The sequence below is a fragment of the Sebastes fasciatus genome, chromosome 8 (genome assembly GCF_043250625.1).
Source record: "Sebastes fasciatus isolate fSebFas1 chromosome 8, fSebFas1.pri, whole genome shotgun sequence".
NCBI lineage: Eukaryota > Metazoa > Chordata > Actinopteri > Perciformes > Sebastidae > Sebastes > Sebastes fasciatus.
The window spans coordinates 24,902,401-24,915,608 of record NC_133802.1 but is presented as its reverse complement, the minus strand read 5'-3'; the positions used below and the strand labels follow the sequence as shown (position 1 = coordinate 24,915,608).

The 13,208-nt window shown below is 39.5% G+C and overlaps 1 protein-coding gene and 1 long non-coding RNA gene across 7 annotated transcripts in view; both read right to left on the bottom strand.

Moving 5' to 3' along the window:
- LOC141773004 (uncharacterized) overlaps positions 1-5,592 on the bottom strand; it is a 29,367-nt gene extending 23,775 nt beyond the window's left edge. The window contains exons 1-2 of the long non-coding RNA XR_012594989.1: positions 5,482-5,592; positions 3,142-3,304 (exon numbers count right to left, since the gene is read on the bottom strand). This is a non-coding gene — a long non-coding RNA (uncharacterized LOC141773004). The remainder of the gene's footprint in view (positions 1-3,141; positions 3,305-5,481) is intronic.
- A 4,095-nt stretch (positions 5,593-9,687) lies between these two features.
- mib2 (MIB E3 ubiquitin protein ligase 2) overlaps positions 9,688-13,208 on the bottom strand; it is a 51,301-nt gene continuing 47,780 nt past the window's right edge. For all 6 annotated transcript variants that reach the window (XM_074644602.1, XM_074644604.1, XM_074644599.1 and 3 more), the window contains one exon: positions 9,688-12,353. In XM_074644602.1, the coding sequence (XP_074500703.1) occupies positions 12,112-12,353 (242 nt within the window). In that variant the 3' untranslated portion in view covers positions 9,688-12,111. The remainder of the gene's footprint in view (positions 12,354-13,208) is intronic.

The window sequence follows — 13,208 nt, the reverse complement described above, 5'->3', positions numbered from 1 at the left end:
GAGTTTTGAAGTGTGGCTGTATGAGGTACTTATCTATAGTCAGTGTTTTACCTACAGTAGATGACGGTCGACACGCCCCCAGTGTGGAGAAGCAGACAAGAGTTACTGCACAGAAGCAAAGCAATGTACTGCTGTGGACGGGGCCAGCAGCAAAACATATTTTAGCCAGCTATATTTGTACGGTAACTTCTGTCTGCTTCTCCAAACTGGGGGCGTGCTGACCGTCATCTACTGTAGGTAATACACTGACTATGGATAAGTACCTCATACAGCCCCACTTCAAAACACCCGAACTATCCCTTTAATGTGAAGGTGTGGCTGTAATTTGGTTGGCTATTAATCGTAGCCAAGCTGGGGTTCGTTTGGGCAGTTGTGAACGAAGTAATCATACTGTGGCGTGGACCAAAACAACGTTTCCAAGCGAACCAAAACGCAGGCTGCCGGTGCGGGCATTTGTTGAGATGGACAGGTAAAAGACAGATTGACAGGAGCGGGAGAGGACAAATACTTTTTTTATTTTATCTGCTTTAGTTTGTACACTGTGAAACCAAACCAGACTAAATAGAAAAGGAACCAAAAGTAGCAATTTCACTCTGATTCAGACTAGCCAAACAGACTATGGCTTGTGAAAGGGCCCTAAGAGACAGATTAAAAAAGGATGGTCAAAATTGACCCCAATGACATCATCAGGGTTATTTTTTTCTGACTCTTCAGAGCCACAGAAGACATTATGCAACTGTTTTCCTGGCCTGGTGATGAGCGCACTGATCTTTATGCATTAGATTGGTTGAGTGCCCCTTTAAGTGACATGATGGATAATGAACATCACGACTTATAAAGATCGAGCCATGTAAAAGCATTGTTTTAAATAATATACTTGTAAAGGAGTAGATTACTGTACCTCTGACCTAAAGGAGTAAAGCGCTTAACGAGTTTTAAAAATCCCCAAAACCTCAGTACTTGGCCTCAGTAACAGTAGGCTAATTGATCAATGATAAGTACTGTATATGTTCACAAACATATCAACCCTGCGGACATTTTGTCCATCTTGAGCTGTGCGGCAGAAAAACTTTAACGACATAATGAAGTGTTGTAGTGAGGAACTGATTTTTTTTTCATTTAAATAAAGCTTTATCATGTATTATTAAAGTAGTGGTATTTACAATTGATGCACATAATTCTCTCACCATTAGGCTTGATGCTGTTGTTTGTGTGGTTTTGGGTGTAGGACTCTTCTCCACCTCCCTCTTCCTCCTTTTGTCTTATTCAATGTCAGTGATTTTTATCTGACTTTATAAAACCATCTCAAAAAGAATAACTTCCTTCTTTTACAATCAACATCTGCTCTTTTCTCTCGGAGGAGTTGCTGTAAGATGAAACTCGGGGACCCCGTGGGGAACACTCAGTCGCTGCATTCACAAAACAATAGCGACAACACCGTCTCCCTCCACCCAAACCACCCACTCCAGACACAAACCACATCAGCAAATCCTCAGATATTGTTCAACTGCTGGTGATTTTTCATTCGTATGTGGAATGAAAAGCAACCGATGCAGCGCAACTTGTTGATGGAACAACAGGTGTTTAGTGACAGTGTAAACAAAGCCACCTCATCTTGAATTGCTGGTTTCTTCCTGCTGCAGGGAAGTCGATTCACTAAATCCAAAGCTACGGAAAAGCCCCGGCATCTTGTGGTGTTTTCCACCAAAACATCTAAACCTGATAACTGTATAAAGTTCAGAGGACAAAGAGGAGCAAAGATATTATTCTGTCAGCATGAGGAATAATCAACCAAGAGCTTAGAGGAAACACTGACCCTGGTTTTAGATGTTTTTTTAAATATCAATTCCAAAAGTTCCATTACATTTTGCTAGATGTTTGTTTAACACTATAATGATAAAGCTACAGGAGTAAATGTAGACTCACATTTACTGTGAGTGTAACAAACAGCTGATTCTCAGCTGGTCATGGATCTGGCTGAAGCTTTGTGACAGTTAAGTCTTAGTATTGATCAGATTAAGGCAATACTAATGATAATAAATCAGTATTGTCTTAATCTAACTACAAATTGATTATAAAAGCTCTCCTGTTTTTTGTTTGTTTGTTTGTGTGCTTGTCTGGAACAGGAATTAGCACACTACTACTAAAGTGGCAGAAAAATGATCTCCTAATCATTTATTAAACCTCCACTTTGCTCAACATAAAGTGCAAAAAGTGAAAAATCTTCATCTCTGTATTAAATTTGGGTGCTATTTACTTTTGTGCCAGAAATTTGTCAGAATGAAACAAATCACCACAATCGGTGAATAATACATTTTCCTTCACTTATTTGGTGGTAGCGAACATTTACCAAATTCTAAAAGAAATCATGTAAAATTGAATTATGTGCATACACTGTATATAAGTAGTGGACGTAGTCATTGTGACGTTTTGAAGCCTTTTTTTTGGCCATCGCCATCTTATTTTTTTGCAACAAGAAGTGACACGAGAGGGTGGCGTTAAGTACAACTGTATGCTGAAGAGGGTGACCAAAATTTTATAATTAACTTTCATGAACTGAAAACACACTGTGAAAGCGTTAAAGTTCTAAGACAAAAACACGGACAACTCCCAGATCGGACAACTCCCAGATCGAACAACGCCGTGGTAGCGATCGGTCAATCACAAGGTAGCCACGCCCTAAAGCATCCCCTGCTTTATGGTCTACTTGACTCTAAATGGGACCGTAATTTACTAAATGAACATCATGCTGTATTGAAGAAGACTTGAAACTAGCAACTGAGACCATAAAGTCATGTTTACAATGTTTACTGAGGTAATAAATCAAATGAAAAGTAGGGTCATTTTCTCATAGACTTCTATACAATCAGACTTTAAAGTTTAAGGCACTTTTGCATTGGCTTCACTTTTCAGACCCGGAGGTTGCCCACTGGTTATGTGTGACATCAAGTTACTGCAAACAGTTTAATGAAACCAGTACCTTTTATCACTAACCTGTGATAACATATTCAACCACATCCCTTGTTCATATAAGTAAAGTAGTTAAGAATATTTTATCACAACGTGTTCCTTAGGTCGACAATGAATCTGGTTGTTAACTGTAACCAGGCTATAGTGTATTAAATGTCTGAGCCAACCAACCTGTTCAACTTGCCAACATCCTAAACTGGCATCTGAGGCAGCATGGGACGAGTCAGCCGGTGGATCCTGTTTCAAGGTCCCGCATGACTGAATTTCTACTATCTTCATGGACGCTGCTCTCTCCCTCCTTTCAGGGTCCTTACGTAGATCAATTAAAGGGGCTCTGTGGAGTTTTATTGTAAACAAACAAAAGTTATGTTTACATCCAGTGTTATTCACCAAAACACATTGTGTGCATCCTTGAGGTCTAACAAACGTGTTGAATCCCTTTCCTTCCTTGTAAAACATTTACAGCATTAATTACATCCATGTTTACTAGCTTGCAGTCGTCTTTTTCCCTGCCTTTGCTGGCACATTGCAGCATATCTTGACGTGTTACCGCCACCTATTGATCAGTGGAATAGTGTGAAACCATGGGTACTGTAGGACCGTGTATCGTATCACCTGCGTGCACACGCACATGCATGAACCTCCTCGTACACAAGATAAACAAAACAGGGACCCACTCCTAGTATCCCTTTACACCTGGCATTAAAATATGTCTCGTATCCAGATTGTAAATATCTAAATATGATTTAACCTGATTACATTTACACCTGCTATTAATATGTGTCTCCAGTGGACACATTGAGATCCGAATGAGATTCGATAGCTCTGTCTGAAAGGGCTGAGAGGAAGGCTGCATTACGGTCAGGCTTGCAGCCGGGCACTGCTGGAGAGGCGGTGCATAATGTGCGGACACATCAGCCTCAAGATGCCGCTGTTTAGGGGGAGAGGGCCAGTAAACACGACTTTATTTTTCTTATTGTTAGCAAATCCTATGAAATGACCAAAATCAATCAGGCCCACGTTTGTCTCTCTACGCTTTCCAACTTTCATGTTCTATTAAATAATAATTATTATAACAATAATAATAATATTTCATATAAAAAAAAGGCCAAATAATTTCTCTAAACATCTGGGCACTGTAGTTCCTAGTACACATTTTGTGCACTACTGTAGCAAGTCAGCAGGAATGTCTATGTGGGAATGACTGAACATAAACTACAGTGTGTGTGTTCATGGTAATGAAGGAACATGTCACCCAGTGTAACACTGTGGCTCATTGATGTGCATTAATTGTTTTTGAACAACAATGGAGCTCAATGGCACAGAGGAATAAAACATATCAGGCTTTGGCTACACAGACTACACCTGTTTGTAGGATCAGTTCACTGTTGGTTTCGATGTTTTCATGGGATTTATTGAGAGAAATACAGAATATCACCAAAATTATCCTGAATAAATTCAATCTACACAGCAATTTCCCCCCAAAAAGAAGAAGTGTCATTAAATTTATGGAATATTTTCATGTAAAAGCAGTGAACCTCCTGTTGGAGATGTTGAGAAAACCATTCAAGAATACTTATGGATAGGGATAATGCCCGATCCACCGGACTAAAGGCCATTAATTTATATTTTCATGTGTTTTGCAACTAAAATCTAAAGTTTTTCCACAAGACATACAGTAACTCAACACCTGAGGGTTTGCTAATACCTGTAACAATCATTACCATACCAAAGGAGGACGGTCTGCAGGAGAGATGATGCACACAGTGCACTTTCATAGACTAAGCTACTGGAGTTACCCTGCACTATACTCATTTTTAACAGTCTCTTCTGCACTATATTCACTTTTTTAATAGTCCTGTATCACAACAGTCTTCTTCATCTCCTTGTATTTTTATATCTGGTATATTTTTTTGTACTACTAACTTTTTTACTGCCTTTTTACTAACATGTTTTGCACTATGGAACTGTGATGCTGGAAACTTGAATTTCCCTCGGGATTAATAAAGTTACTATCTATCTATCTATCTATCTATCTATCCATCCATCCATCCATCCATCCATCCATCCATCCATCCATCCATCCCATAAGGGTCATATGCAATGGAAACGTTGTTCACTGCTCCAGTAAATAGGACGGACCTTAGCAACGACTTGGCAACGGGATTTGAGCCAGAAAGCTAACGCTATGCTAGCAACATTCAACGTCAATTACATTGTTTATATAGTTGACAAACTGTAAATATAATTTGAAAATATAATTAATAACCAGACTAGCTAGCTATCAAGCCGTTTCATTGTCCCCCAAATCAATATAGTTATCAGGAAATCTTGATTAGCATAACATTAGCATGGAGCTAACGTTAGGCTAACAGGAGTCAATGTCATTACGGTTGACAAACGAAAACACTTAACCTACGTAGCGAGTTGAAGAGCGAACGGGATGTGAGATAGTGTATATATAAGTATAAGATAAAGTATAAGTAAATTCATAGTGTCAGTGTAACTTACTTCTTGTAGCTTACAGTCGCCACCCTGTGATGTTCATGTGATGAGGCACTGAGGGACGAACTGGTGCGAATAAAAGATTACCATTTTTTTTATAGTCAGCGCATTCATTTAGAACGTTATTCTCCTAATATTACCACTTTTTTTCTCGTAAAGTTATGACTTTTTTCTCGTAATATTATGACTTTTTTCTCGTAAAGTTACGACTTTATTCTCGTAATATTACGACTTTTTTTCTCGTAAAGTTATGACTTTTTTCTCGTAATATTATGTCTTTTTTCTCATAAAGTTACGACTTTATTCTCGTAATATTATGCCTTTTTTCTTGTAAAGTTACGACTTTATTCTTGTAATATTACGACTTTTTTCTCGTAATATTATGACTTAATTCTCGAAATCTCAGATTTTTCTCCCTCAATGTGGCCCTAATACTCCATTGTACATTTGCACTTTGGCCCTCGCTGCATTAGACTTATATACTATATACTTAGACTATAAACTGGGTTACCTTCATCACAATGCTCAAATGTTTTGCGTCTCCAGACAGATTTTTTTTTGGTCTAAAATGGCTCTTTTGATAGTAAAGGTTGCTGACCCCTGTGTTAGATGATGGTGTACATACTTTCTCAGAAATCTAACATTAGCATTGATGCCCGTGTGGGAGCATTTTACCTCATATCAGGGGGGGGCATCTTCCATCAAATCCTACTCTTACACTTTCACATATTTTTTGTTCAAACTAATGCATCACCCTCCATATGATTCTCATATGAAACATAACAATTACATAACATTTATATAGCCTATCCTTAAAAAACAAACATATAGAGGTTTATTTGTACTGTCAAATTATTGCATCAAAACCATTTTTATGTTTTCGTCCCACCACCAGTGAAGTGATTTTGACGCTATACAAAGATTAGCAAGGACACTACCATCCAAGAAAAGATCTGAAATGAAAATTGTCTTTATCTACTGAAGAAGTCAGAAGGGCGTCTTACCTCGGTTAACCTACATGTATTCAGGGCACAGAGCCAAGAGAGCTGCCAACAATATTGTGCATACTTGGGCCCATAGTGGTTCCCAAAACCTGTTTTGTGAACCTGAGTCAGTATGTTTAACTGACTCATTTCAACATCTGGGTGAGACATAAAACCTTTAAACCAAATGATTTCCCATTTATTAGCCATTATCTTTACATCCCTGTTGGGGTTTTATCTCGGAAAGAAAACAGGAACAAGTGACAGAACACCAGTTGGCAGATTAGTCATCCAGAAGCGCTTTAAATATGACTAATAATCTGTAATGTCTCTCAACATACAACGCCCTGTAACGTTAGAGAAGTCGTCTCTTCCCTTAGAGTCAGGAACTACTGGATTCCTGTGAAATTATAGGAACAAAAACTTTGCATGCCGTTACGTGAACTGTACAATACAGTTATGGTCTGAAGGAAACATTTTACATAAACACTAATCTATAAACAAGGAGTGGACATAATTAATCAGTGAGCTACTTTTTAATAGATATGAAGCCAGTTAACTTAGTTTAGCTGGAAGACTGGACGCACAGGAGGAAACAGCTATAGCCTGGCTTTGTCCAGCTCCTCTACCTCTAAATCTCACAAATTAACATCTTATATTTTTCACACTTGTCTTACATTCAGAACAAAAATGTAAGCTAATGTAACAAAAATTTACTCAGTAACCTAATCCAGGTATCACAATATTAAAATAGCGTAACTTTCCAATGCAAATAAAGACAAGAAAAGAAAATTATTATTATTTTGTATGTAAAGTAGAAAAGAGGAACAACATCACAGAGGCCTACAGTGCAACGTTCTGCCTTCCAGCAGTGAAAACTTTGTCATCATCCAAGGACTTTTTGTCACATTAGTGTTAACAGATTTTAACTTGGAGCAGCAGCAGCAGTACTCGTTAAATGAAATGAAATTAGCCATGCAAATTTCCAGGTTTGTCGTGTATTATGTTGGCTGAACTACAAATTTGAAGCGAATCGCTCATTTTCTACAAACAGTCTTTTTACACTGGTATGCCTCTCGGCAAAAAGAATAACCTTGGTGAATTGTGTAAAACATCCTGCTCTGTGTTCCCCTTTTCTGCTTTACATACAAAATAACGGCGGAATTTCCACCAATGAAAGCATTGGCTCTTGTTCCAAAACATACTTTTACTTTACTTAAACACACTCTGTGTGTGCTCTGATTGTGAGCTGAAGGAGTGAAATGCACAAAAGCGTGTCGGTGTTTGATGTGAATGCACTGAGCAGGAGATGCTGATACCAGAGAGGCAGGTTCAGGAGGTTCAGGGAGCAAATCTGTGAGCAGGAGTGCCCCCTGTAGGAGACCTGAGGGTGGGGTGCTGATGTTCCTCTCCACTTCCAGCTCCACATGCAGCCTACTAAAGAAAATAACATGGATAAAAATCATAATGTGTGGGTGCAGGAAATGCAAACCTTCAGAAAAAAACTCACCATCTTTTCAGAATGACATAAAGGCGGTGTGTTTTCGGACAGAATGTGGTTTGTTGGTTGGTTATAGATTATAATCTCTGAGGTTACACAGCAGGAAATGATATTCATTAGTTTGATTGTACATGTACCACTAGATGGTGCTCTCATCAAATCCTGTTAACACTCTCTGCTACTCTCACACACGAGGTGGACAAAATTATAACACCGTCTTACCTGCAACACCACTTTTTTTTTTAGATTGTGTCAGAGAGGAGCTGATTCAATTCGTTGTGGTGGTGTTGTATTAGAATTATTCTTATTAAAGTTACTAAAGTCAGATCACAAGTTTAATCATAAGGAGATAAACAAGAACAGTAAAAATATACAAAGGAGAAAAAGTTGAAAACAACATCAAGAGGACATTTGACAGATAATTACTCTTATTTGAATATAAAAAAAGAAAAAAATCTTTATAATGACAGGAAAACAAATAAACTTTAAGAATTAACAAATAAGCTTTTCCTTATAAAAGTATTATGGTGTAAATTTAATTGAATAGATTCATAACAACTGGTCAAATATAGCAAACCAATCTGAACTAATTTTATTCAAAATTTATTTGAAATAATTCAGCATGTGGAAAAGTCATTTTTCAAGGAAAAAATATTGACATACACTTATAACTTCAATAGTTTTTCAAACATTTTTTTTTCATGTTTTGGAGTTAAATAATAACTTTTAGTCCACCAAACAATACATACTGTAGCCTATATTAGTACAAGTTACCATGGATGCATACAAGTTTCTTTCACATTCATTTCTTTTTTAGCTTTGTAAATATCTAAGAAAATCAATACATTTGTGAGAGATAGTAGTGGCGTGGTAGGTACACAGGGTTCAAAGCTGTCATCCTGTCCTCGGAGAGGACGTCACAGCTAAAGCGCTGAGTCATCTGTCAAAGCCATCTGAGCTGTAAAACAATTAGGACTAAGAAGTGGCACACAGCAGCATTTAACTGGAGACGCTGCTCCGATACCGTCCAGCCTAAATGGTTTACAGCACACATAACCTGCTCCCTCGCCTCCTGTTTACCTGAGCGGAGGAGAGTCTCCAGTGGGGATGGGAATGGTCCAGAAATATTATACCTTTTTAGAACACTTGCTTAGGTTCAGGCAACAAAACCACGTAGTTAGGTTTAGGAAAAAACAACATGGTTGTTCTTAAAACTACTACGTTTATACAGTGAAAATTAAACTGAATGTTGTGAACATGGGACATCAACGAACAGCTGATTGTAAGGTGACACATGGGACGTGAACAGCGATCTCCTGGATGAAAGCCTTATGTTGTTGAACCCATTCACCTCCCCTCCCGCCTGACCGGTGTGTCTCTTTCGCTCTTTAAGCTACGTCACCACAGCACTTTCTCGGAGTATTTACTGCTGCCGTTGATGGGTTTACCTATTAGTTAATGGAAAGCTTGGTGCGTCTCATACCAGAGCTAAAGGGTGCCTTCTGCAGCAGTAACTGAACGCCAACGGCCGTGACAAAGCGCCGGTATTTGACGCCCTTGGAATCCTAAATTTGTGGACAATGCTAAATATAAGATACGGTCCTTGTTTTCGAGGCGGTTAGCTCGGTGTCACACCGGGGTCACTCTGCACATTTATGAAACAATTTCGCTTCATAACATCCTGAAAAAAATTGAATAATTAAACAACACAAAAACACCTACCCCAAGTCCTTAGAAAACCGTTTCATATTTATTGCAAAATATTTTTGTACAGAATACAACTGAAAAAACATCAACAGAGGAGGAATGGACAGTAAGGCCAACATCAGAACTCCAAGAGCTGAACTGTACAAACACCAATAGTAACATTTTGTGTTTTTATACATAAATTGTTTCCCGCCCTCACAGCGACCTCCTCAAGGTGGAGAAAAAGAAAGAACTCAAACATCTTCCCGTTTTTCTAAAACATTATTGCCTTTGCCTGTAAACCCATCAACTTAAAACACCAATGGACAATCCTTAAAATGTCGAAATTTCTGTATGAAACTTGTCTCTTGATTGATAATGTCTCACAAAATATAAATATATATACTCGTAAAAAGCTCCAAACAATATGGGACTGGTAATTTTGTCATTGAGAACATGAGGAGGTTCAGAGCACTACAGCTAAAGTCAGGAGGCTAACACCATTAGCTCAACTTCTAACTGCTGAGATAACACTTCTTATTTTGAACATAATAAAATATGAACGTTTGCTTTTACTTCACACTGCTGGAATAATTGAACCCTCACTTGAGCTGGGAGGGGTTTAGCATAGTGCGTCTAGATAAATTCGGGCGTGCATGCCCATGCACATCCTCATGCGATTTGGCACAGATGTAAAAGTTCTTTCCTCAAAGTAAAACTCGCGGTAAACACGTCTCAGTCTCTCTAGCTCCTTCTCTTACATCTTTTTTTTCTTTACACATTAAAAAAGGCAGAGTGAGACAGGATACATTTTTCTTCCCCGACATTCAAATGTACATCTTTAACATTGGCTCTCCCAAAATTTGGGCTCTAATGAAGACAAAAAAAACTCCTGTCTCTGGAAGTTTATATAGAAAATAAAAATTAAATAACGATTAAAATAGATAGGATTTTTTTTTCTTATATGCATAAGCCCTTCAAGAAAACACACCAAAACATTAGAAAGGATGAAGATGATGTACAATCCAGAACTCCAGAGGAGAAAGGGGAGGGTAGACGTTGAACTAGAGGTGCAACACAACTATGTCACGTTTTTGCCCTTCTGATTCTATATCGTATAATATATCCGGTGGATGAATTATAACAAAGCACGAGTATTCGCTGCTTGTTGGGGTCTCTACACCAGACAGACTGCGGTCTTCAGGAACAAACCGGCAGACCAACACAATGCTTTAAAGCTGACTGGTGCTTCTGGGATGCTTCACAAACCTTTTGTTTTGCTTTTTTTTTTGGAGGAAAATGTCAGTTTTGTTGCAGAAACTCTTCTGCAAACATTCATTTCACTAATGAGAATGACATTTTGAAGTGAATTTTGAGAATGCACAACTTTATGACCTTTTCTTTTAGCGACCCCCGTTAAAATGATCCGACACACTGTAGCTCTGTAATGGTGGGTGCGGTAGGGGGGCGGGCTCTTTAACCTGTTATGGATATCACAAGTGCTTTCAATGATTTGATACCCTGAGTAGAGGACATAGGCTTGGGGTGAAGTTCAGTAGAAACAAAAACTAATTTTTGCCAAGCAAACACCAACTGAAAAAAGGACATTACTAAGTAATACCACCTTTCACACATAAATAAAAACCTGTACTGATCGGTACATTAAAAACCACAAATGTAACCAGAGAGAAATAAAACAACAACAACGACAAATCACCCATGACGACACAGTCATTTTCAGCTTTACAATATGCATATATTCATGCATATATAGTGTGTATTTCCCCTTGCATACAGGCGAGTGGTTGGGGACTATATAGAGAGCCTTTAGTTATACCAACTCCCTCTGCAGAGACTAACACTGATTATTAAGAGATCGGTACAAATGAGAGCAAACGTAACTCACAGGACAGGCGAGAAGACGGGGACTGATTCTGCGCAGCCTTGTAAACAAAGGAGGCCAGACAGCCAGAGAGGATGATGGGTAACAGACATCCACTTAAAGCAGCAAAGATAGGACAGATTACAGGAGGTGGAGGCTGGGCGGGAGGGAGGAAAACAATAAGTGGGGGACCTTTTTCTCCTAGATTACCAATCAAAGTACTCAAAGAAGGGGCAGCATCGCCTCACATCTTTACCTCGCCCCATCTCGTCGGGCTCGGCGGAACATCAGTTCTGACGCCAAAAAAATGAAGGTAAAGTTATGGAGATGTTCCTGCCTGCGCTGTTCGAGAGGAAACTACTCAAAATGTAACAAACAGTGGACTCTCAGCGATGTAACAGCTTAAAGCAACCTATGGGCTGAGTGAGCATTCGATCAGGTGAGGTGATGGATGAGCAGGAGGGTGCGACAGGCAGATATGGGTCACTGGGTCTTCAAAAAGGTAACGGCTGCTCCCTCCCACCCTCACTTCTCTCCATCCGACATCCTCTTTGGGTCGTTAAGAGCTGAGAGGACAGAGGAGCTCAGACGAATAACTGGATGCGCTCTCGGATGGTCTGCCGGCAAATGGGGCAGGTCTTGAGCGCGGCGCTGCAGTCGATGCAGGAGGCGTGTCCGCACTGGAAGACCAGCTTGATGTGGTTGTCGATGCAGATGGGGCAGGTGATCCGCTCCTCCATCTGGCGGTAGCGAGACTGCAGCTGCTCCAGCAGGTTGTGCTGCTCCGAGTTCTCGGTGCCGGGGCTGCAGTCCACCTCCGTTTGGTCTGTGGCGGGGAGGGGTCATCAATGTGAATGATGTCAAAGTAATAAAGAACTGAATTTACAGACTCAAACAATAACTGTAGGTAGGTGTAGTTTTCTGATAATAAGTCAAATTTATGAAAGCTGTGCGAGATGAAACTGTCTGAAACTGCGGTTTTCACTGTACAACTGGTTCAAAGATAATAAGGCCGCATGCTTCAGCAACTGACCATGGATGTAGCATGACTCAAAATGTCTGACAATTTCATTGGTGGCTTGTCCTCGACAGACACAGGTGCTATAAGCTGAATTTATGCTCACAGTAGTATTTCCGGCACGAGGGTGCGTGAGCCAAAAATGACATCATCACGTATTGCGCTTGAAGCACAAAGCAAGTTGTCGCAGCCCTCTGAATTTTTCTGACTAGGCACCTGCTGCGTGGGGGGGGCTTTTCAGACATGATGCCACAATAAGATAATAGAAAATAACTTAACTTGAGAAGTAAAACAAAATGAATTAGAAAGATGGCCAATTTGTTTTTCAATACTTTAAAAGCAGGAGATCTCTATTTTTCCACTAACAACGCATTGAGCAGAAACGCCTTTGTGCATGCTCGTAGCGCACGTGGCATCTCTGGAGGCCCGCGCCACGGTGCCTCACGCGAGTATAAACAAAGCTTTAATCTACCATCCAAAGCTGCGTCTCACTGACGCCTCAAGACTAGTGATCACTGCTACCACAGAGTCATGGGATGTCCACACAAAAACATGCACAGTGCATATATAACTTTAAAATCAGGAATAAACATTAAGGCAACAATCAGTCAAAACACTGAAAGCTAAATTTAAAGAAATAAAAACTACATACAGTACATACAG